Genomic DNA, 24,266 nt, shown 5'->3' on the forward strand with positions numbered 1-24,266 from the left:
GACTGTGGGCACCCTGTGAGCATGTATTATGTGTGGCCCATTAGATGAGGACTCTCTGAAGGCTGAGCATACGTCTGGCACTAGAAGACAAGAGTTCCCCGAGGGTGAAGAGCTTTGCCTGTCCTCTCAGAGTAGGGGCTCCCCAGGAACAGTCCAAGATCATAGTCTTAGGACTGGGACTATTCTAAGCCTTAGACTAACTCTCACATTACAGATAAGAAAACTGAGGCACAGAGAAGTTATCCAGCTTGCTAGAGATCACACAATGAGTAAGCAGAAAAGCAGAGATTTGAACTTGGGTCCAAATCCAAAGCCAGCTCACATTTCATTGTATCACAGGGGTCTCCTCCAGGCCCCAACTTCCTTCCCCTCAGCTCCCAGGAGCATCCAGGACAAGGAGACTCTCCTATCACTTGTCCACTGGAAATAAATTCTCCTCTCTTTCTTCCCCCTCCCATCCTGCCTCCACTCACCCTCCTACTGTATTTGCAACAGCTCTTGAATCATATGTCGCCCAGGCAGCTCTCATTCCTCTGCCCTTGCCATCTGCTAGGCTGGTTTCTGGCCCTTCCAGGGTTCCAGATCTCCTCCAAGAATGGCCCTGCAATCAAAGGGGGGGAGAGGCTTGATGCTCAGCTGTCTTCAGGAGGCACTAGACAGCTCTGCCCATACTCTCTCTCAGTAACAATAATTGATAGTGATAGCTAGGTAGGGAGGGAGGTAGAGAGACAGACAGAGACAGGCAGACAGAGAGATAGTCAGACGGATGGATGGATGGATGGATGGATGGATGGATGGACAGATGGATGGACAGATGGATGGCTAGATAGGCAGATAGATGTAGACATAGACAAATAGACAGATACACAGACAGGCAAACAGATGACACAGATAGGCTGACAGACAGACAGACAGCAGACAAGCAGACACAGACATATTTTGTTCCTTAAGATTTTCAAAGGGCTTTACATACCTTTGTTCCTAACAGTGATCCAGTGAGATAAGTATTACAAGGCAAGGCAGTACTACCCCCATTTTTTCAGATACAGAAACTGTGGTAAAAGAAATGAAATGACTTGACTTGCCCTGGGTCACACAACTAGTGAGTGGATCTGGATTTAAACTCAGATCCAAATCCAGCACTCTATCCATTTCACTGTGGATAGCTATTCTCCATCTCTCTCTCCCTTCACTCTGATTCTCTGTCTCTGTTTCTATCTCTGTCTCTGAACCTGGTTCCTGCACTTTGTCGCTGCCTTGCTCCTTTCTCTGCAATAGCCCAGACCTCTCTGGAAGGCTTAGAAGGTGATCACTGAACTCCTCCCTCCTTAGCAAATCTGCATTTCCTCTCCTTCATGGCTGAAGGTCTTAGCACTGGGCAAGCACAAAGGACAGGCACATACTGGGCTCCCCCTCCAACTCAACAAGGATCTAAGATTTAGAGCTTAAAGGACCTTAGACATATAGCCCATCTATCTCATTTACAGATGAGAACAGTGAGGCTGAGAATGGTGAAGAGACTTGGGGGCCTGAGGACACCCAGATAGTGACAGAGGTGAGATTTGAACCTAGGCACTATGTGTCCAAAGCTACAACTCTTTCCACATTGCTTCTCCTTCAGAGTAAAGGAAGGTGGAAGGCTCCCCAGATACAGAAAGGGAGGGGCAACATTAAATGCTTCCCTGCTGCTCTCCAGAAGCCAGTACATCATGGCAGCGCAGCAAGGGACATGGAACCCTGAGACTTGGACAGGTCAAGGGAGGCATCTTGGGCTGCCTTGGCCCCAGCTCTGCTAAAGCTGGCTGTCCAGTTAAATATAGCTTGTTTTCTTTCTGTCCCCTTGTTTTCACTCCTTCATCCCCATGGGGAGGGATGGCAAACCCCCAGGCTCGGGCTGGAGAGGCAGAGGGCCAGACAGGGCAGCTGGGCTACCATCCAGGGCCTCATCAGGAAAGGAACGGGAAAGCAAACCTGGGTCAGAACCTGTCCCCTGGGTCATGGGATTCCCCATGGTGGCTTCCTCCTGGCCTCCCTCCAAGTCAGCCGGCCATAATCTTATGTCCTACATACTTTCTACTGTACAGACTTTCAATGAAATGTAAAATAGTATTGTAGAAAGAACAAAATGCAAAATAACATAAAACAACATACTGTCATTGTTGGGAAGACCTTTAGAACTGTTGTGGGTATTATTGATCTTGATATTTCTAGCCAGTTGGTATTTCAGGTGGTGGTATAAATTTAGTAAAGATGTCAGGGAACTCTGGTTGACGGTGGTGGAGGAATTGCCAGACATGGCTTAATCCAACTAATTTATTTTATCCATAAGGAGATGGGACAGGATAAGGAAATCGGAATGAAGCAGGATTAGGAAATCTCTTAAATCTAACTCTAGGATTTCTAACTATAACCCAGAACCCTTCTGTCCTACAAGGGACTGTTTCTTGTTCACCAGGGTGAACCTGTACTGATTTAGTCTTACTATCTAAAGATATAATAGCTAACTTACTAAGCTATTCTAATAGATGATCTTAACTTTGTACAGTTTTCCTTAACTTATCTATAAAAAATTTCACTGGCTGTCGGTCTCTTCTCAGCAGGAAGCCTGAAACTGACGATCCTCCCAACAGGATGCGGAAACTGACTCTCCTTCAGCGAGAGGAAGCAGCGCCCCCTCTGGCCGCTTTCTCTCAGCGAGAAAGTGCTCACTCCAACCAATCTTTAGATAAAAAGATATATCTCAGTGTCTTGAAAGTTGACTCTCACAGAAAAATTGATAAGAGCAAACTCCCCAGATACCTCCTCCCAGTAAGCAAGCTCCAGAAAGTGACCAGTTCTCCAATTGTCTTTCCTAACATACAAGTCTCTTTTACAATGACCCAAAGAAAATTCTCTCTCAGCTTAAAGGAGCAAAGGTAAAATTAAAAACTTTTTTTCTCTAGTCTAATTCATTACTTCTAGCTAGGTTAATTAGCTAATTAAATTCTTATCTTAACAGAACCTAGGATATGAGGGCAAAAAGAGATCTTGGAACATGGTAAGTCAGGTGCAAATGGGGCTTCGAACAGAGACTATGAAGGCTGGAAGGGGGTTACCGCATAAAATATCAGATGAAAAGAGGCTTAGAATATGGAATCTCAGAGCCAAAAGGGAACTTAGAAAATGGAAGTTCAGAGCCAGATGGGGCTTAGAACATGAAGTGTCAGATGGAAGGGGGCTTAGTACTGAGAATATGAAGGTTAGAAGCAAACATCACATAAAATGTCAAACCTGGAAGGGGGCTTACGACATGGAATGTCAGTGTTGAAAGTGAACCTAGCACATGGAATGTCATAGGTGGAAGGGGGCTTAGAACAGAATGGAGGGGCCTGGAAGAAATCTTATGAGGCAGCTGGTGGTATGGTGGATAGAGTGCTGGACCTGGAGTCAGGAAAATCTGGTTTCAAGTCCTTCTGCCTCATCCTGGCTATGTGACTATGGACAAATTAAGTCCCTTAATTTCTCTGCATCCATTGCAACTCTCTGGGACTATAATTTGTAGAGAAGATGCCACCCTGCATTGGTAGAAGGAGTTTCCTCCCCTGGGCTTTCCCTGTACTAATGAAATCACAGGTCCAGTCCCTGTCCCTATTCTCCTATGACGTAGTTGATCCAGTTCCCAGTCTTGCAATCTAAAAGTCCTGGTTTCAAATCCCACCTCAGACATCGATTTGGTATAGCACTGAGTAAGTCACTTAACATCTCTGTGCCCCAGGAAACTCTTAAGATTGCCACAAGTTAGTAGGAATAAGAGTAATTCTTTCACTGGGAGCTCCCTAAACAAGAAAATCATACATCTAGTTTGAGAAAATGCAAACATCAATATTCTTAGGAAAGCAATTCCTACAAGCCTACAAGGCTTGTTCCTGTTTTCCAGAAGGTTTTTGACCCAACACATAAAGGGTCATGTCTAGGCCACATGGACCCTGTCCCATGCCAGCTGCCTTGGTTATACAAATGCCACAAAATGGATCCAGTGTCCCACACACGTGTTCCTCTGATCAGGATGGACTTTCCAATGAGCATGACACAGAACAGATGACTAATACCCCCAAAGTATCAGAGAAATAGTGACCCTCCTTCTAGATGTGCCCTTGATGGCAGTGGTGGAGTAGGGTCAGTTCAGGTCAGGGAGGGGATCCATATGAAGAAAGATAAACAGCCTCAGACCTTTAGGAGACTTTGGTTAATGGAGGAAGATGAGACAGACACTTGCACATGAATGACCAAAGAAAGATGTGTCTTGACTGAGAAAACATATAAACTGATGTAAACAAAAACTCTTACCTTTGTGGAGCTCAAAAGAAAGACATGATACTGTGGGTTCGATCTTAGCTCTGTTGCTTACAACATTCAGGACTTTGGGAATAGTCCTGGATTAGGTGCTAGAGAACAATAAGGCTAATAAGCCCATAACCACCCTGGGAGGTGAGTGATACATTCTTCCCATTTTAAAGATGAGGAGCCTGAAATACAGAAAAGCTCAAATGGCTTACCTAACACCATACTGTTGACCAGGGTCAGGTTTTGAACCTGGGTTTCCTGATTCTAGATCCAACACTGTTTCATCATATTACCATATCCCTGAGTCTCAGTTGGCAACTGCCACTGACTTGTCTTGGGCAATTTCCTTCATTTCTCTGGACCTCTGGTTCTTAATCTGTAAGAGGAAGAGGATAGATGAGACAGTCAGGATGGACCTCCTAGCTTGGACATTCTCTATTCTAAGGCCCTTCCCAGCTCTGCCATTCTGTGTTCTATGTACCCTCTCAACTCTGACATCCAGTATTTTATGATCCCTTTGAGATCTGACATTGAATAGTTTAAAGTATTTTCCAGTCTTAAGATCTGGCCCATCCTTGATTTTGTAGATGAGGAAACTGAGGCCCAGGGAGGAAAATGATATGTCTAAGGTCCCAGTAAGTTAGTGCTTGAATCTAAATCTCTTGTCCCTATGCCCCATGTCCTTACACTAGCCCATGCTTCTGTTTGAGTAGATCCTGGGCATGAGAAATTTAAGAGATGAAATCAACACGGCCCAGAAAAGGCTGCTCAGGAGGTACTAGTCTCCCCAACTTTCTCTGGAGAGGTTCAAGATGAGATTGGATAAGTGCTTGTTACCTAGGATGTAGAGAGGATTTCTGCACAGCTATACATTTAATGAGACACTCAAGTCTCTTCCAATTCTGAAATTCTGTGCATGTAATATTCTATGAATCCCACCTGGAGTCACATGATGCTAAGCCTAGAGCTAGAAGGAACCTCAGAGTCCATCTCGGTGAAAGGTTCTTAACTTGGACCCTGAAAGGTAGCTGTATGCAAGTTCCCATTCATGACTTGGATAGGTTTTTTTTAAAATACCTCTTTATGTCAATATAATTAGTTTCGTTTGTAATCTTATGTATTTTATTTTATGCATTTAAAAAATCTGATTATGGGACAGAATTTACCAGAGGGGTCCAGCACACACACACACACACAAATGTTTAGAACCTCTAATGTAGCTCACTCCTCTCATTTTACAGAAAAGGAAATTGAGCCACAGCAGTTAAGTGATATGCCCTAGGTCACCCAGATAGAAAGTATCTATCTAATATGGAATTTGAACCCAGTTCTTTTTTTTTCATTCAAAGATATTTTTATTTCTCCAATTACATGTAATAATTTTCAATATATGCTATCTGGAATTATAAGACCCAAACCATTTCCCTTCCTTCTTTCCCTCCCCCTGACTTGGAGATGAACCCAGATTTTCTTGACTGACACTTTACCCAGTATGCTATGAACTTGGGTTCTTGAGGGCATGGATAGAATTAACCCACTAAGCCCAGCTGCCAAGGAGGTAGGTCACACCACCAGCTCATGGTTCAGGTGAGTGGGCATCTAATTTCCAACTGAAATCCTGCTGTTGAATGGTACCCGGACAGTCTGTCCTTGTTTACGACCTCCATCCCCCGAGAACAGCGATTGCTCACTCTGGCATGTGATGAGGCAGTTGCTTTGCAGGACGGAAACTCAACTCTCCCAAAATCCACTCCCTACCCTCCTCCCTTCCCTCCCTCCATCCCTCCCTCCACAGTCCCTTGGCCAATTTGGGCATCAGCATGCCTGGTCAGTCCCCTATCCTACAAGCTCATGTGATCCAGGGCTGGCTATAAATAGCCGCAGAACCGTAGACAAAGACAGAATCTCAGAGTGTAACAAGAACTGAAAGGAGTTTGTCATTTGCCAAGGCCAGGGTCTTGGGATCTTCAGCCTGTCTGCTCCGAGTCTGCTGGTGAAGCCAGAAGCTGCTCCTCCGGCGGGATGGATTATAAATCGGGTCTGATCCAGGATTCGAACCCCATGGAAAACCTAGAGAAGCAGTTGATCTGTCCCATCTGTTTGGAGATGTTCACCAAACCCGTGGTCATCCTGCCCTGCCAGCACAACCTGTGCCGAAAATGTGCCAATGATGTCTTTCAGGTCAGTGTTGCATTGTGCCTGGTCCTGGAGGCCCTAAGGATTTGCCCACCCTTATCCCCATACAAAGCTCCCAGAGACTCTGGGGCCAAAATGGCCCTGCCTTGTGTGCTGGGCTCTGGGTCATGGCAGGTCCTCTCTTAGGAGGCAGCGTGGGACACCGTACTAGAGTCACAGGACCCATGGTTAGGAGCTCAGCTCTACTTGTATGAGCTTGGGCCAGTTACACCTTCTCTGGGTCTCAGTTTCTCCCTCTGGAAACAGGAGCTTGGACTAGATCATTTCTATGCTTCCCACTTTTTCTAAGTCTTGTGATCTCCCACTTCTTGTACCATCCTCCCCATGTCCCATGGCCCCTTCATGGGGCCTGGACAGAGGTAGGGAGACAGTACTGACTGCCCCTGTCCTTCTCCATGACGCAAGGTTTTTTTCCACTAATGTTCCCTCTAATCCCCTCATCCTCCCCCCTCTTTTGATAAGGCTGTTGACTCTCAAACCAAGAGTTCCAAGAGGCAACTGATTTTAGTAATAAAAGGGGGTGGGGTAAGGAGAGAGGAGAGAGAAACCAGACCCCTCCAGCTGGAGCCAGCGCCCAGGGTGGCAGTGGGCCCAGAGCCCTGGGGAGGCAGTGGGGATGAGGGAGGGGCTGGGATAGGAGGCAAGTGATCAGGAAGGCAGGGACTTCCCAACTAAGGGTTCACAGCTGTTCCTGAAAAGGGGGAAGGCTTTCTCCAGAGAGAGAGGGACAGGGTCTTGGGGCAGATGGACAGGATGCTAATCTGGGAGAGAAGTCTCCAAGTTAGAAGAAAATAATACTAACCAGCTGGTTGTTATTAAAGACATGATCTCATTTGAACTTCCAAGTAACCCTGTGAGATAGGAATCTAAGCCTGGGAAAGGTGAACAGACTTACCCAGAGCCATACAGCTAGGAAATATCTTAGGCAGGATTCAAACTCAGATCCTCCTAACTTTCAACCACTCCATACAAGTTTGTGCTACATCCGTGTAACCATCTGTGAAATGGACTCTTCCTCCTTAGAACTCTTGAGATTATAGATTTCTACATCTAGCACTGGGATGGACCTCAGGGGCCATTAAATCCAAACATCTTCTTTTACAAATGAGGAAACTGAGACCCAGGAAAATTAAGTGACTTACCCAAGGTCATAGAGGTAGTATCAGAGGTGGGATTGGTTAATTTCATGGGAAAAGGAGGCTAGGAAGTAGAGTGTTGCTTAGAAGGGATTTGGGGGTAAGGATACTTCTCTGACATACCCAAACTTCTTCATCCTTCACATCCACAGGCTGCTAATCCCTACTGGTCCAACCGGGGAGGCTCCATTTCAGGAGGCCGTTTCCGCTGTCCATCCTGCCGCCATGAGGTGATCATGGACAGACATGGGGTGTATGGGCTTCAGAGGAACCTACTGGTGGAGAATATCATTGACATCTACAAACAGGAGTGTTCAAGGTCAGCTTCTCCCCTGGGTCCTCTGGGCTGCTGAGTATGGATGGGGGTGTCTCCCTTTTTTAGTCTCAAAGGAGACTGAGGAGAGATGCCAAATCAAGCTCCTATGAAAAAGATTTGGATCTTAGATCCCATCCCTCTTTCTTACCTCCCAACCCTTCTACAAACCTGCATTCTAGATTCTATATCCAACTAAACCCATCTCCCAGAGTCCACTGCTCACAGCTCACAAGACCCTGATGGGTACTGGTCTAGATAAAGCCTCCCTTGCCACAATCCTAGGAAGCAGAAGTTAATTCCTCTATACCCCCCAGGCCCTAGGTATTAGAGGTAGGATGAAAGGGCTGGACTGGCCATCAAACTAGCTTCATGAAGAAGAAGAAGAATTAGCATTTATATAGTGCTTTAAGGTTTGAGGTTTTAAAACTCAAAGCTTTCTTCAAAACATTTTACAAATATTATCTCATTTTATTCTTACAACAACCCTATGAAATAGGTGTTATTATTGTCCCCATTTTACAGATGAGGAAATTGAGGTGGAAAGAAGTCAAATGACTTGCTCAAGGTCACACAGCTAGACTGTCTAAAGCTGGATTTGAACTCAGACTTTAATAACTCTAGGTCCAGTGTACTAGCCACTGGGTCCCATAAGTTCAGGTGCTGAAGAGGGAAGAAGGAGGAAGAGATAAAAGGGGGAGAAGAAAAGAAAAGGCTGGGACTCTGTCAAATGATGGGACCAATTTTGGGAACCTACTTCCTCAGTGGAAGAGAATAAGAATAGTCATTTGGTGCAGCAGAATACTGAACTGGAGAAAGAATAATGAACAGCATTAATTTAGTGCTTTAAATACATTAGCTTTTTTGAGCCTCAAAACAAACCTGTGAGGAAGGCATTTTGTAGATGAGTAAACTGAGGTTCAAAAAAGGGAAATGACTCTCTAAATGTTACTACGAGTCAGAGACAAGACTCAAACAGGGTCTTTTTACTTTTTTTAATCAAATAGTTTGACTCTCAGACAAAATGATCGTCTAAGATCTCTAGTACTGGGGCCCCAGAAGCTCTTAAAGAAGCAGCTATGGTGTCCAGCTTTACAAAGGCACTTTTTTCCTTCAGCCTGTCCTGTAAACTCTTTGCCAAGTACCAGCTTATATGTTTCCTGTTCCTGGGCCCCAGGATTGCTCCTTGGACTCTGGTCTCAATTCCACCACCCCATGAGAGCTGAGGCATGCTACTTCTTTTTGGGGCCTCTTTCTCTGTTCTATAAGCTACAGATAAGGAGACTTCTGGTAAGGATAAAAGGATATAGATGATGGGAAAGCACTTTGCTGAAAAGCATTACCCAAATTCTTTAGGTTTTAGATTATGAGAGCTACAAGGACCCTTAGAACCTAGAACGCCAGAGCTGGGAAGGCTCTTGGAACCCAAAATTTCAGTGCTAGAAGGAACCACAGAGTGGATTGAATACTGGACTTGAAATCAGGAAGCCCTAGCTTCAAATCCTGCCTCCTCCCCTTTACTAACTGTGTGACTTCTATGAGACTGTTGACTCTTCCATTAAAGGAGGAAAATACCTTTAGAATCTACCTTACAGAGTTATTGTGAGGCCCAAATAAGATGCCTGTGAAGAGCTCCACAAAATTAAAATCCATTCCTGCTCTCAGCACACATATAATTAGACCTGGAAATGAAGGCCCAGATCCTGGGCCCAAGTCATACCACAAGTTTGAGCCATCACCAGGATGAGAAGTTCTGTCTCCTGGCTCTTTCTGCTGGACCATACCCCTTCTTGCCCATTATTAATAATAATAATGTCATTCTCCAATGATCAAGACTTAGCCTTTGGAACAGAGCCTGAGGGGATAGAGGAGTTAAATATTCATCCTGAGGGTCTCTTGAAGTCCATAATACTCCTGAATGTGAACAGAACCAAATTAAAATGTAATTGTGAAATGTTGGGCAAGATTAATTAATTTAAAAGTAAATATATAAACATACAGAATTTCTAAGACAATATATAACTGGCAAAGATCCTTATATACAGTTTAGTAGTCTCCATTTCCATTGGAGCTTGTCTTAAGGTAACATTAATTCTGATTAGAGGATGATCAACAAAGGAGAGGGGAGAAAGAGGCAAGTGGGAAGTGACTCTTGGATTAGGATTCCATATATCAGAATGTCAGCTCTAGAAAGAATGTTAGAAATCATCTAGAAGCCCAGAGAGGTGAGATGAGTGACCCCAGCTCACACAGCAGCCAAGATTAGAACCCAAGGGTTCTTTTGCAGATTCATTGCATGGATTCAGGAGGAAATGTTGAAGAGAGGGGTAGATGAGAAACACTGAGGGGACATTATGAGAGCTAGGAGGGCCCTTAGAACTCAGAATTTCAAAACTGGGAGGGCCCTTGAGATACAGAATGTCAGAGCTGGGAGGGTCCTGAGAATACAAGATAGGCAGAGGATTAAGGAAGGCAGACCCTATAGTGTTAAGGAAAGAGCCCCAGAGGACCTGGGTTCAAATTTTAGTTTTACTACTTAACTACCTGTGTGACCTTTTGGCAAGTCACTCAAAATTTCTCTGCTCTGTTTCTAAGTTTGTAAAATAAATGGCTCAGACTAAATGATCTCTAAGGTTCCCACCAGTTCTACATCCTAAATACTATGAAAGCCAATTGGATAGTTAGTCTAAAAGAACTTCCTGGAGGAGGTGAGTGTCTAAATCAGGTCTTGAAGGAAAAGAGAAATGTGAATCAGTGGAAACAAAACAGGAAAGAAAGAAAGATGTAGGAAGTAGGGAAGAGGAAGCCCTGATCTATGAAAGGAGTCTTTGCTGGAAGGGCCCTTTCCCAACTCCTCTGCCCTTTGCTAGCCCTCTAACCTTAGTTGTGTGACCCTGGGAGAATACTTTAAACTCTCTGGGTCTCATTTTCATTATCCATCAAATGAGAAGGTCAATCACCTCTAATTGCAGCTCTGAATCTGGGATCTTGTGAATACTTGGAACCCTCTGCATCTGACTGATTTTTACCCAAGCTGGGTTTGCTGCTCATGTCCCTGAGAGCAAGAGAGGACATTGGCTTATGGGATCAGTTCTCATTACTAGCCATGTGGAGACCAGGCAATTGTTTGTTCCTGGGGCAGAGCTCTGGGTGGAGTCGGTGAGCTCTAAGGTCTCCATGAGCTGTCCCAGGGACCCCAGGGCCAGAGTAGAAGGGACTGGGGAGACTTTGAGCCCTTTTAGGGAGAGGCAAGACAGAACGAGAACCCCACTGATCTAGGCTGGGTTCCTCCCCACAGTCGGCCCCTGCAGAAGGGCAATCATCCCATGTGTAAGGAGCACGAGGATGAGAAGATCAACATCTACTGCCTGACCTGTGAGGTGCCCACCTGCTCCATGTGCAAGGTGTTTGGGGCCCACAAGGCCTGCGAGGTGGCCCCACTGCAGAATGTCTTCCAGGGCCAGAAGGTAAGAAGACTTGCCCATGACCCTGGGGAGGGAAGGGCTTTCCAGCTCCTGCTTCGAGTTGCAGATTGGAGCTCAAGGGATGTGCTGAGGTGGACCTTTCAGGAATAGCCTTGGAGGGACTTCCCAGGGTGCTGGGAGAAGCAAGTCTCCCTACCCCCTCGGGTCTGAGGAGGGAGGCCTGAGGTCACTTGTTATATTTACTGTCACTTGAGAAGTGCAGGGTGTGGCCACTAGGGAAAAGCCAGACCCCAAGGGATAGGGCCTCCTGCCTTGTGCCTCTCCCCATGGGCCATCTCAGGTCATGGGGCTATTGCAATAGTAGCAGGTAGAGGGGATGTTCTCTCCTCTAACCCACCCACTCCTACCTCTAGGACTACAAATTCCCCTCCAAACCTCTCCTTGACTCCATAGACTTAAGGAGTTTCCATTTTCTTATTCCCGGGGCAAGCTGGGATACAAAGGGGGCTTGAGAAGGAATCCTTTACTCACTGCCCACCAGTGACACCTTCCTTTTCTCTTCCTCTCTCACATCCCCTCTTTGACTCCCACATTACCACTCTTTTTTTCTATCCTTCTTGATTCTAACACTGGTTGTGTTTCCTACTAGCCATGAAATTCTAGTCACAGGATTTCAGAGCTGGAGGAGACCTCCCTTTGCCTCAGTTTCCTCATCTGTAAAATGGAGAGTATTAACTGGCCATTGAGGCCCCTTCTAACTCTATGTGTTCTAAGGTCCATTTCTGCTTTAATAGTCCATATTATTTTCTTTCTTTTTTTATTCTTTGTTGTAAGAGATGACTCTGATGAGGCAGGAGGGATCTAGGTGTAAATGAAGGTGATAGAAAGATAACATGCAGAAATACAAATAGAAACCTACTATATTCTAAGGGCTTAACAGCTCTAATTTGAACATTCCATGATTCTGTGATTCCTTTTCCAGGCTAAAAGCCTGCCACAGATCCCTAGAAATAGAAAGGTTCCCAATCCCTACAGGGAACTCTCCCTAGAGAAAAATGTCCCTGCTTCCCTTTGCCTCATGGAAGAACAGAGATTAAATCTATTTTGGTCTCTCTTCCTCCCTCCTTATCCAGACTGAGCTGAGCAACTGCATCTCCATGCTGGTGGCTGGGAACGACCGAGTCCAGACGATCATCACCCAGCTAGAAGACTCTTGTAGAGTTACCAAGGTGAGGAATGGGAGAAAGGGCCCAAGCTGGGGAAATTGGAGCCACCCACCATAACCCTCCCTCCCCCTCTCCAGTCTAAATGACCCCTAATGGCTCCTCCAGATGTCATACTTAGAGGCCCAGTGTTAGTACTGGTTGGGCAGGTGTAATAGATGTGGGTAGAAGAAGGAGGGAGAGAGAACTTGGGATCTAGAATTGGAAAGGAGCCTTCATTTCATAGATGAGAGAACTGAAACCCAGCGAGGTTCACTGATTTGTCTAAGATTACAAGGGCAGAGATTTACAAATTTCAGATTGGAACCCAGGTCCCTTGGATTCTAAACATGCTGTTCTTTCATTCTGATAGACTATAATTCTTTTTCTCTGTCCACCAACTCCTTGAAAATACTGAGTCCTAGCACTGGCTTTTCTGAATGAAATTGAACTAGCTATAAATGAAGTGGCAAAGGGAAAACAAAATATAACAAAATAAAACATTGGTCCAGAAAGGTTTCCAGGTGAATTTATTAAGTGATTAAAGAACAATTAATACCTATACTACATAAATTAAACTCAAATTCTATAAAGATTCATTATAGGAGTAAAATCTGAACAAGAGGAGAATATAGCAAAGAAAGAAAACTAGAATAAGAAGTCCTGGGGTAAAGTCTAGCCTCAGACACTTCCTAGTTATGTGATGTGGACAAGTCCCTTAACTCTCATTGCCTAGCCATTATCTCTCTTCTTCCTTGGAACCAATACACAGTATTAATTTTAAGATGGAAGGTAAAAGTTTTAAAAGAAATAAGGAAAGGAAGATAGAGAGTGAGAGAGGAAGACAGAGAAGAAAGAAAGAAAGGAAAAAAAGAAAGAAGGAAGGAAAGGAACAAAGGAGGGAGGGAGGAAGAGGATTAGAAACCAATATCACTGATGAAAATTTTTTTAGCTTACTGAAATCTTAGTAAAAAGATCACAGCAATATATTCCCCAAATTATACTTAACAAGTTGCATTTATACCAGAGATAAAAAGATGGTTCAGAATTGGGGAAACCATGAGCATAACTGTATAAAAACAAAACCACCCCAAATGTCTGCTTTTTTGAATCTCATTAGGGTAGGAATCCATAGAAGAGAGGGAATTAGTTAAAACTTGGCCTGCCCTAGAATACCTACCTAGGCAGCAAGAATCCTGAGTTAAGTGATAATCATAGCTGGCATTTCTATGCATTTCATAGTTTACAAAACATTTTCCACAAGAAAACTTGCATGGGATAATGTAGGCTCTTTCTGGACCTAAATTTAGGATGAAAAGACTATAGAAATGTGAATTAAGAAGCAACATAAGGAAGGGATTTCAGAGTAAGGGGATTCAGTCTCTTGACCCGGAATCTCATTCTGTTTCTCCAGGAGAATAGCCACCAAGTAAAGGAGGAACTGAGTGAAAAGTTTGATGTCCTATATGCCATCTTAGACGAGAAGAAGAGTGAGTTGCTTCAGCGAATCACTCGAGAACAAGAGGAAAAGATCAGCTTCATTGAGGCCCTGATACAGCAGTACCGGGAGCAGTTGGAAAAGGCCACCAAACTAGTGGAGACAGCCATCCAGTCCATGGATGAGCCAGGTGGAGCTGCATTCCTGATGGTGAGAAGCCGGCTTCTCATGTCTCCAGCCAACCCTTAGAAAAAGAATAGGCTGTCAGAGTAGTACAGAATCTTCCGGTATCAAATGTCAGAGCTATAAGGGTGGTAGAACATGAAATTCCGGAGCTGGAGGGTGTCTGTGAATACAGAATGTCAGAGCTGGGAAGGGACTTAGAACAGAGACTGTCAGAACTAGGAGGGCCAGTCCTTAGAGATCATCTTCTCCCATTCATCCTTTACTGATGAAGAGATGTAGGTCAGAGAAATAAAACAACTTGCTTAAGGTCACACCATGGGTTAGGAAAAGCACTAGAATGCAAAGCCCAATCTCCAGAGTCTCTGTCCAGGACTCTTTGCCCCAAGCTGCTTCTTTATGCCTTTGGGGGAAGAATAAGCACTGTGGATGGCAGAAAGGATAGATGACCTGTGGGATGGGACTCTGGTGGGTTTCCTTTCTGCCAGGAACCATGGATGTAGGGGCTGATCAGGAGTTGGACCAATTTGGGACTTTGTATCAGGGAATGGGGAAGGTGCCAAGGAAATGGTCTTTGACCACAAATGGGAAAAATCCAAGAGGCTGGAGATATTCTAAAACTCTGGTGCCATGGCTGGCCCAGGGAAATCCAAACTGGCAGGAAGTCTGTGGCTCATGGGTACCCATGCTTGGAGCATCTGAGTGCCCAATCCAATGGCCAAACCTCCATACAGATTTAACCCTCTTCCTTCTCTTTCTTCCCACAGAATGCCAAGCCACTGATAAAAGCGTAAGTCTTTCCAAGGGGTAGATAGTTCAGGTTTTGGAACAATTGTCCAATCCCCCAACCAGACTAAAGGGAATTCCCATTACTTTCTATCCTCTCCTTTCCTGATTAATTTTATCTGCTGGGATTTTCTGTAACTCCAAAGCCATAGAATATTTTGCTTCCTTCTCCCTGATCTTTAATCCTCTGGTTTGTCTCCATTGCAGTCTCCAGCAATAGAGGAGTAGGACATTCTATAACAGAAACTCAGAACTTGGAAGGAACTGTAATAGAAAAATACAAAGTGAGAACTGGGAAGTCAGGAATCCACATAACCTTAGAACTTAGAATGTTAAGGTAGTGGTGTGGGGGTCAGTCAACAATCAGTTATTCAAAAAGCAATTATTAAGTGCCTACATGGTTTAAACCAGGCACTGGGTGAGGTTGCTAAGTACCATAATGGATACCATAATGGACTTGAAGGCATGAAGACCTGTCTTGGAATCCTGCCTCAGATTCTTACTAGAGGTGTAACCCTGGGCAAGTCTTAAACCTCTTTCAGCCTCAGTTTCTTTAGCTATCAAATGGGAATAATAGTAACACCTACCTCAAAGAGTTATTTATGGATCAAGTAAAATGATATATGAAAAGTGCTATCTAGGTAGGTGTTAGCTATATGCTTATTTAGCCCAAAGAGCTTACATTCTAATCTTGAGGTTTAGAATGTCAAGAGTTGAAGGGACTCTTGAGAATACAATATCTAATCTCCCCATTTTCAGTTAAGAAAACTGAGGTCCAGAGAGGTAAGGTCACTTATCCAAGGTCATACAACAAGAAAGTCCCAAAGCCAAAGCTAGAGCCCAGGGCTCCAGATTTTCAGCAGACTTGGCTGGCTATTTTCACCACTGCCTCACTCTCAAGTTTTATGTAGCCCAAGGCCATGTCCCCTGGGGGATGGAACAGTACCCTCTTCTGGAGGTGGAGTGTGGCAAAAGACAGAGGGAACAGTCAGGCACAGGGAGACAAGCAACTCTCAAATCTGAGACAGGTTCAAAGGGAACTCCTTTCACTGGGCTCTAAAGTAATAGGAGATGAGATCTCAGCCCATTTTGCCTTCCCTTTTCCAGCATTGTGGAAGCATCCAAGGGCTGCCATCTGGGCAAGACAGAGCAAGGCTTTGAGAACATGGATTATTTCACCCTGGACCTGGAACACATTGCAGACACCTTGAGGGCCATTGACTTTGGGTCAGGTAAGACTTGGTTGGGAAGGTCTGGACCTATTTCCCTATCTGCCTACAGGAAACCTGGAATAACACTAGACAGATCTGGGATGATAGCAAAGGAGAGGCTAGGAAGGAAGGAGAGACTTCCATGCAGAGACATGCCTATATTCGGAGAATCAGGAAACCTAAAAAATGGAGGGACTTCAGAAGGAATGTAGTTCAGCCCCAATTCAGAACTGATGCCAGATGGACACCTAGACCCTGTCTGAGATAGAACAGATCAAAGCTCTGGGCTAAGAATCAGAAGAACTCAGTGCAGGCTCTTCCACAACTAGGTGTGTGACCCAGGATAAGTCTCTTCCCTTCTCTGGTCCCCACTTTATTCCTCTGTAATATGAGGGAGTTGAGACTATCATCCCTTTCAGCTTTATCTTTGAGTTTAAGAGGAACAATTCCCATTTCTAAAGGGCTATAAAGTAAACAAATTTCCTAATAATAACCCCATAGTCTGGATTAACCCTGGTTTACAGAGGAGGAGTCTGAGCATTACCAATATATCCATGTGAACTAGAATTCTATTTTGACAGTAAGAACAGAGTGATTGTGTTGGCTGGTATAAGAAAGATGGTTTGGGATTTTGACATATTCAGATTTGTCTGATGATTAGTTTAAATGACCTGTCCATGGCCACAGTCTGCAAGGTTTAGAGCTAGTCTTGAACTTAGTCCCCTAACACAAAATCTAGAGCTCTATTCACTACACCACATGTCCATTCTATATTCTAAGGTCTTGGCTAGCTGGTATTCTCTATGGACATTCTCCAGCTCTAAAGTTTTACCTTCTGAAGTTCCTCCCACCTCTGACATTCTGTATTCTAAGGTCCCTCCCAGCTCTGAAATTCTGTATTCTAAGTTTCCTCCCAGCTCTGACATTCTGTGTTCTAAGGTTCCTTCCAGCTCTGACATTCTGTATTCTAAGATAGGTTCCTTCTGGTTCCTACATCCTGTGTTCTAAGGTCTCTCAGGCTCTGACATTCTGGGTTTCTAAGGTTCCTCCTCACTCTGATAATTTATATTCTAAATCCCTCCTGCCTGGAACACTTTATGATTCCTTTCCATGGGGGGAGGGGGTATTTAATCTGACCTTAATTGCCTTCATTTCCCTGTTCAATCCACCATTGAGCCCCTTGGGGAAAAGTCTTTATCCTTTGGAAATACACTGACTTTATCCTTACAGGCCTGGGAATTCCTACCCAGAGGTCTGGAGCTTTAACTCCTAGTATTCCCCAAAATCCCTTTTAGTAAGTTCTGGAGTGACTTAGATTTAGCCTTGGGAGACACTTCACACCTTATCCCAGCCAAGCTCCTTATGGGCCCTGTGCTCAGCAGGTTGTAAACCCTGATTTTTTTTTTTCATTCATTCTTTCCCAAATGAGGGAAAGAAGGCCCTAAAATGTTAAGGGGTGCCTTAAAATGCCAGAGATCACACAGGTTCTAAGCAAGAGAGCTGGGATGTGAGCAGTCTCTGATAACTCAGTAGATTCTTTCATTTGTTTAGATATTTTCTTTTTCCTAACTACATGCAAAAACAAATTTCACACTTTTAAAATCTTCCCCCTCCCTCACTTCCCTGAAACATAAGCAATATGTTATAGATGTTATCATGTAAAACATTTTTCATATCAATCATTAGTTTTAAATTAAATATATTTTAACTTTTATTGATTATTTACACAGCCCGAGTTCCCATCTCTAACTCAGTAGATTCTTTTTTAATCAAGTTTAATTATTTAATGAGTTAATTTAGAACATTTTTCCATGTTTACAAGATTCTTGTTCTTTCCCTCCTCCCCTCCCATAGCCAAGGACCAATCCCACTGGGTTTACATGTGTAATGACACATGTAAATTAAGATCAAGACCTATTTGCATGTTATTGATATTTGCACATCTTAGTCTATCAGCAGATTCTTAATCAATGTCTGTTCCATTGAATTGGTTGAAATGAATTCAGTTACCTCCCAGGTAAAATGTTTCCAATCTTTCAGTCTGGTTAGTAAACTACCAGCTGCTTCAGAGTCCAGTCAAGGAGGATGATCATGGAGATTAAGGGATTTGTTCCCTGTCTTCAGATCTGCAGGAGAGTCTTTTCAAAGGAAAGAAACCAAGGAGGTGGAACAAATGAGGTGACCAGAGTGGAAGCCGACCTTAGAAGTCATCTGGCTCAGCCCCCTCATTTTTCAGATGAGAAAATTGAGGCTTCCAGAGGGGAAGGGCTCTTCTGGCTCCTTCTAAGATGAGCCAGAGCTGAGAAACTGGTGCAGAGCCCAAAAGTCCCCCCACCCCCCTCCCCAGCTTCAAAGGAGTTACTGAGGAGATACTCTAGTACAGGACATTGGAGGAACAGGGAGAGCAGGACAAGGAGTGCCAGGCAGGGAGGGTGCTTCCAGGACTCTTCAGAGACACAGAGATGAGTTTCCAGGGAGGACCTTGACCTCTGAGTACAGAGAGCCTTCTGCCTGCTCTTGCCAGACCACAGCTATCTCTCCCTTGGTTTCAAGGATATGCAGACAAACTATCTTACTCCAAGTCCCCCCTCCAGGCCCCAGCAAGATCAGCTGATAGGCAGTGGGTGGCTCTGAAACAAAGGAATGTCTTTGTATCAGCCCAGATTGGGCTTGGGGGGCAGGGAAGGGAGGAGGGGGGAACAGGGAAGACTCATTCATTCTGCAGGTGGGCTGGCACTTGCTGTTCCCCTTGGGCCTTACTCAACAAGCCTCCCATCCTCTCCTTGCTTCTGGCCTCCCCTCTGGAAAGAAGGCCTTGGATGAATGGACAAGGAGTAAATGCCTCCACTCTAGAACTTCTGGGGGTGAAGAGGACTGTTGCAAGGAGCCCCAGCCCATTCTAAAGCTGCTGTTTGCTTTTCATTTGCAGATGAGGAAGAAGAAGAGTTCATTGAGGCAGAGGGAGATGAGGATGAGCAAGAGGAAGAAGATCCCTCTGGAGGGGAAGATGGGAGGTGAGGAAGTCTATCCCATCTCTGGATTTGTGGAGATTACATTGAAAGACAAAGCATAGGTTAGGAGACATCTTCAAAGCAATCCGGTTCTCTTGTGTCTGACTCATGACCCCGTAGACCAGAGCTATCTATGGGGTTTCCTTGGCTAGGATACTGGAGTGGTTTGCCATTTCCTTCTCCAGTAGATCCTTTGGTCAGGCAATCAAAAGGTAAATTATTTCCCCAGGGTCACATAGCTAGGAAGTGTCTGAGGCTGGATTAGAACTCGGGTCTTCCTGACTCCCCACTGAACCCCACCTAGGTGCCTCACTCCCAAAGAAAAGCACAGGACTTAAAAGCCAAAGCAACATTAAATACTACCCCCAGCCAACTTCCTGTTTATACAAAATACCTTATGCTCTGTAGCTGTTACCCAGGACTCCAGAAACTGGCTGCTTCTCCTAACTTGACACCCTGAGGCAAGATCTAAAGAAGAGCCATGGGGTGGATGATGAGAGCACTCAAAACAATGTCCTGGGAGAGCAGCAATCAAAGGAAAGAGAAACTGAACAGGATCTTAGATTCAGGGTTGAAAGGAACCTCAGTGGCCACCAAATTCAACCCCCTCTGTTTAGAGATGAGGAAATTGAAGACTAGTCAGTTGAAATGATTTGGCCAAGGTCACACAAGTAATAAATAAGGAGCAAGGTCAACATTTGAATCCAGATCCTCTGATTTCAAGTCCAGCAAGTTCCCCAATGCACCACACTGTTTGTGAAATTGTTGGGCTTAGCCTGGAGAAGAGAAGACTCCAAGGAAACTTGATTTTCATCACTTCCTTCAAATATCTTAAAGGTTGTCTGATGGAAAAAGGTATAACGGGACTGCCCAATGGAAGTCCCATCTCTTCAACAGGCAGATGTTTTGCCTGCTGTAGTTCCCCAACAAGGATTAGCCTTGGTGGGGTTAGCCCATTCCCAGCATGCTCTGAAGTGGAGGATGCAGCCTTCTGCTATGTGACCCTAAAATTAGGCGTATACTAGAGCCAGTGAACACTTCAGAGAGGAAGGTTTCAACTCAATTTAAGAAAACGCTTTCTTATGATTTGAGTTGTCCCAGTGTGGCCTGGGCTGGCCATAAGGGAAGAAGGTATTCCTGAAGATATCTATGACCATGTCAAGGACATTGTAGGGGGCATTTCTCTATTACCCTCTAGTACTTGATCCTAAGCCCCTTTCCTTCTGACCCTCTATGGTCTAAGGTTCCTTTCACTTCTGCTATTCTGTGTTCTAAGGTCCCTCCCAGCTCTGGCATTCTGTGTTGTAACATTCCTTTGCTTTGTAAAATAGTAAAACAGAGGACTATTAAATAGTCACAATCATTCTTTAATCAAGGGTAAAGGGGGTTCAGCACTACTAGGTTCCAACAATAGAGCTGCTCCTCAAGAAAGCACAGAATCTGGAAGCCCTGGTCAGTGACCCCTGGGAGCCCCAACCACACAGGATGGACTCCCAGGAATGAAAGAATTTGGGGAACCTAAATACCACTCTACATGACCTGGGGGCTTGCAGAGAGAGGGACTGTTGACTGACTTTACAATGGTAAGAAAGGAAAATGAGGAGTTCCAGACAGGAATAACAGTGAGGGGCGGATGCTCTACAATGGACACAAAAGGGAAACACTCAGCCCAGGGCTGGCCCACCTAGGTAAGGGACCCTAGCCTAGGGGGAGAAACCATGGGGATAAAAGAGATACTTTACATTGGGTGGAATTAGCTGTTCCCACCCAAAACTACCAGGAAGTCTATTTTCTGGTGAAGTGGGACCTTCCCTCAGGGGGAAACCTCTCCTGTGACAAGGTCAAAACCTGGGGTTTCTACCTTTAAACTAAGTAAACTGGGGATTTCTAGATTTCCATGTTGACAGCTTCTACCTCTTGAAGTCACCTGTTTTATTGTTCCACACTTTTAGCTGTTACATTTCTAGCACTTGGTCAAAATCTGCTTCTTTGTAACATACACAACTCAATTCTGGTGTTCTTCTGGGATTCCCAAAAGTCCAATAGTAAATTTCTATTACTATTATAACTATAGCTGACATTTATGTAGCATTACATGGTACAACGAAAGTCATGTTTGATCCCCATGACCTATGAGTTGGGTGAGGCAAATACTGTCTCCATTTTTCAGATGGGGAAACAAGCCCAGAAATGAGATATGAGTTGCTACATTGATAGAGGCGGGATTCAAACCCAAGTCTCCTACCTCCAGGTCCAGCTTTCTTCTTCTCCCTCACTGTTTGAGCCCAAGAAGATATAAAAAACCTTAAGAGTTTGTTGTAATAGGATGTGACCCATACTTTGGGGCTATGTTGGATCATGTTTTTAAAAAGAGTAGTAGGGGGGAATAAAAAGAGAAATTTAGGGCACAGAGCATCATGGGAAGAGGACTGGGAAATCTGAGGTCAGAGGACTATCCAGTTCTGAGAAGATGACTCTCATCCTTACTCACTGGGTGACTTAAAGACAAGTCATTTTGTTATGGGCTGGAAGGATACCCTTGGGGTTCAGGAAGGATACCTTTTGCAAGCATGCAAGACTCCAAAACTTAGCTTAAAAACAAAAAGAGAAATTTATTCATTTAGAAAGTAATGTTGCCAGTGGCCAGGAGGATAGCAAGGTGGAACAGCAAGATGGGGAGCAGTTCCTAGGAGGACAGCATGAATGGAAATACTGTTCCCCTGAAGGACCTCAGTGCTGAGGTTTTTATACCTTTTTACAACAGATTCTGTGCCCTGGTGGGGACACGCCTTAGAGTGGTAAGCCCTCAGGCATTTGGTGGGGTGAGGTGGCCATCTGACTGGGGTCTGCCTGGAGGCATAAAGATTCATTTCTTTTCCATCTTAAGTCTAGAGGACTTTCAAAGGTAGATAGTCATCTCAAGACCCTGGGGGGGGGGGGTCATTGGGTGTTTCCAGGTTCAGAGTCAGGAGGATGGAAGGGAGCAAGGGAGTTTCCGTGATAATAGTCCGCCTGCATTTCTGGGGTACAGTGCCCATGTCAATATGGCAAAAGCACCATTACACTCTTCCCTATCACCTACTCTTCTCCAAATCTCCCTTGGGCTCCTATTCACCAGTTTCTTGCCCTTTTTCTTCCAGGAGTACAGGAAGGAGACAGGAAGAAGAACTACAATGAGAAAATCCCCCAAGCCAAGAGAGAAACCAAGGGAGAGACAAGGCCCCACTCAGGAGAGGAGTTTCTGTGATAAGCCTCAGGTTGAGAGGGGAGGAGGATCCCAACTCTGCCAGGTAGCAGAGACTGGACACATCCCATGGCCTAGCAAGTGGCCACTTACTCAGGCTTAGAGACTTGTTGAAACAAAAGACACAGGACACTTTTCTACATTGGTGCAAAATGGAATGTTTTGTACAATTTCTTTTTTAATGTCTTTTTTTTTTGTATATAACTGTAAATGTCTATGGAACTGGTGCTTTCCAGAAAAAGACTTTGCATATTGTGCAGAGGAGGGGAAGTTTTTGTTTGGAAGGGTTTGAAGTGGTCAGAGATGCTGAGGGACTGGGCACCTGGCAGCTGTCCTGGCCCCTCCCTGAGCCACTTTCTGGGCCTAGAAAGAAAGTGTACTGTACTTTAATGCATATTCCTGTCACACAGGGTACTGACTGAATTTATGTTGCACATTGTTCAAATAAATACACAATTCTAGCAGGTGTTTCTAAAATGGGGATGGGGAGGAAGGTGTTCACTTTGAGCCCCTGAATAAAAGGTCTAATGATGTGCAGAGTGGACAGAGAGGCATATGGGAGCAAATCTATCATGGAAGATGGGAGCTGGAGATAGGAGGGAGCCTTCATCTATCACTTTGCAGGCTGGATGCCTCTTTGAGATGGGAGAGATTATTAGCTTTAGCTCTGGCATCAGGAAGACTTGGGTTCAGATCTGGATTCTTATCTTTGCTTGTAAGACTTATGTGCCTCAGAAGCCACTCAGGACTTCATTTATTAAGGGGAATCTAAGGCCTATGGAGTCTGGTCCTTGAGGGAGAGCTATCATCTCATTCCATCCTCACAACAGTCCCTTGAAATGAGTGGTACCCATATCATTATCTCATTTGTAGAGGAAGGAAAGACTAGCCTAAAAGATAAAGGGAGCATGTGAGTAGTCAAAGATCACAACAGTAGCAGCAGAGCAGGGATACTAATAATGTTAAAAATAGATGGCAATTATATTGTGTTTTGAGGTTAATGGTGGGCTTGACTTCCAACAATCCGATCCAACAAGCATGGATTAAGCCCGTATTGAGAGCAAGTAGTTGAGGATACAAAAGGAACAACCCTCTAGAACCTTACTTTCTGGTTTCATAATCCTATGAGGTCTTTGATGCTCTTGATGAAGGTATTTCCTCCATATTCATTCATATGAGCTTGGCCTACCTATTTACATAGGAAAAACTATGTAGATAAATGAAGCTTGATTTAACTTTATATAGGAAATACAAAGTGGATGAAGAAAGTCCATGATGCAATCAGATAGAGAACCTATAGTTTGTCCACCATATAGCTATATATTAATATGGATATACATATATTTGTGGATATATGTACATATGTGTATGATAATATCTTGGGTAGACACTGCAGACAGATAGTGAGCCAAGTCTAGGAGGAGGAAGGCAGACTGGATAGCACTTAGAAAACTGCAAAATTGTTTTAAGGATCCCAAGCTTCTTCCTGAAACATCTTTTTAACACTGGTATTTTTATTCTGATGTTCTATGGTCCAATCATTAAATATGGTCGAATATCCAAAGATATGCATTTGGAAATCACCCAGAGGGTATGTACTCTACAGGGAACAGGCTTTAGTACATTACAAATAAGGGATTGCACAGGAGAAGTAGGATAAAGGATGTCATCAAGGATTTCTATGATGGAAAAAGCTGAGTTCCTCAGTTACAAATAACAAATAGGGAGGCATCTGGGTGGCTCTGGATTGATAGCCAAGGCTAGACACAGGAGGTACTGGATTGAAATCTGGATTCAG

The 24,266-nt window shown here is 44.3% G+C and overlaps 1 protein-coding gene across 2 annotated transcripts; it reads left to right on the forward strand.

Moving 5' to 3' along the window:
- The first annotated feature begins 1,510 nt into the window (after positions 1-1,510).
- TRIM63 (tripartite motif containing 63) lies at positions 1,511-22,929 on the forward strand. 2 transcript variants are annotated; one of them, XM_007491342.3, is made up of 11 exons: positions 1,511-1,555; positions 2,598-2,915; positions 6,273-6,504; positions 7,808-7,974; positions 11,267-11,435; positions 12,527-12,622; positions 14,010-14,243; positions 14,984-15,006; positions 16,110-16,234; positions 19,143-19,227; positions 22,365-22,929. In XM_007491342.3, the coding sequence occupies exons 2-11, from the start codon at positions 2,632-2,634 to the stop codon at positions 22,399-22,401; spliced, it is 1,452 nt and encodes a 483-aa protein (XP_007491404.2). In that variant the 5' UTR covers positions 1,511-1,555; positions 2,598-2,631; the 3' UTR covers positions 22,402-22,929. The 2 variants fall into 2 exon arrangements, with proteins under 2 accessions (XP_007491404.2, XP_016277587.2); XM_016422101.2 differs by lacking the exons at positions 1,511-1,555; positions 2,598-2,915 and having other exon boundaries at positions 5,903-6,504.
- The last annotated feature ends 1,337 nt before the right edge of the window (positions 22,930-24,266 follow it).

Source organism: Monodelphis domestica, chromosome 4 (assembly GCF_027887165.1).
Source record: "Monodelphis domestica isolate mMonDom1 chromosome 4, mMonDom1.pri, whole genome shotgun sequence".
NCBI lineage: Eukaryota > Metazoa > Chordata > Mammalia > Didelphimorphia > Didelphidae > Monodelphis > Monodelphis domestica.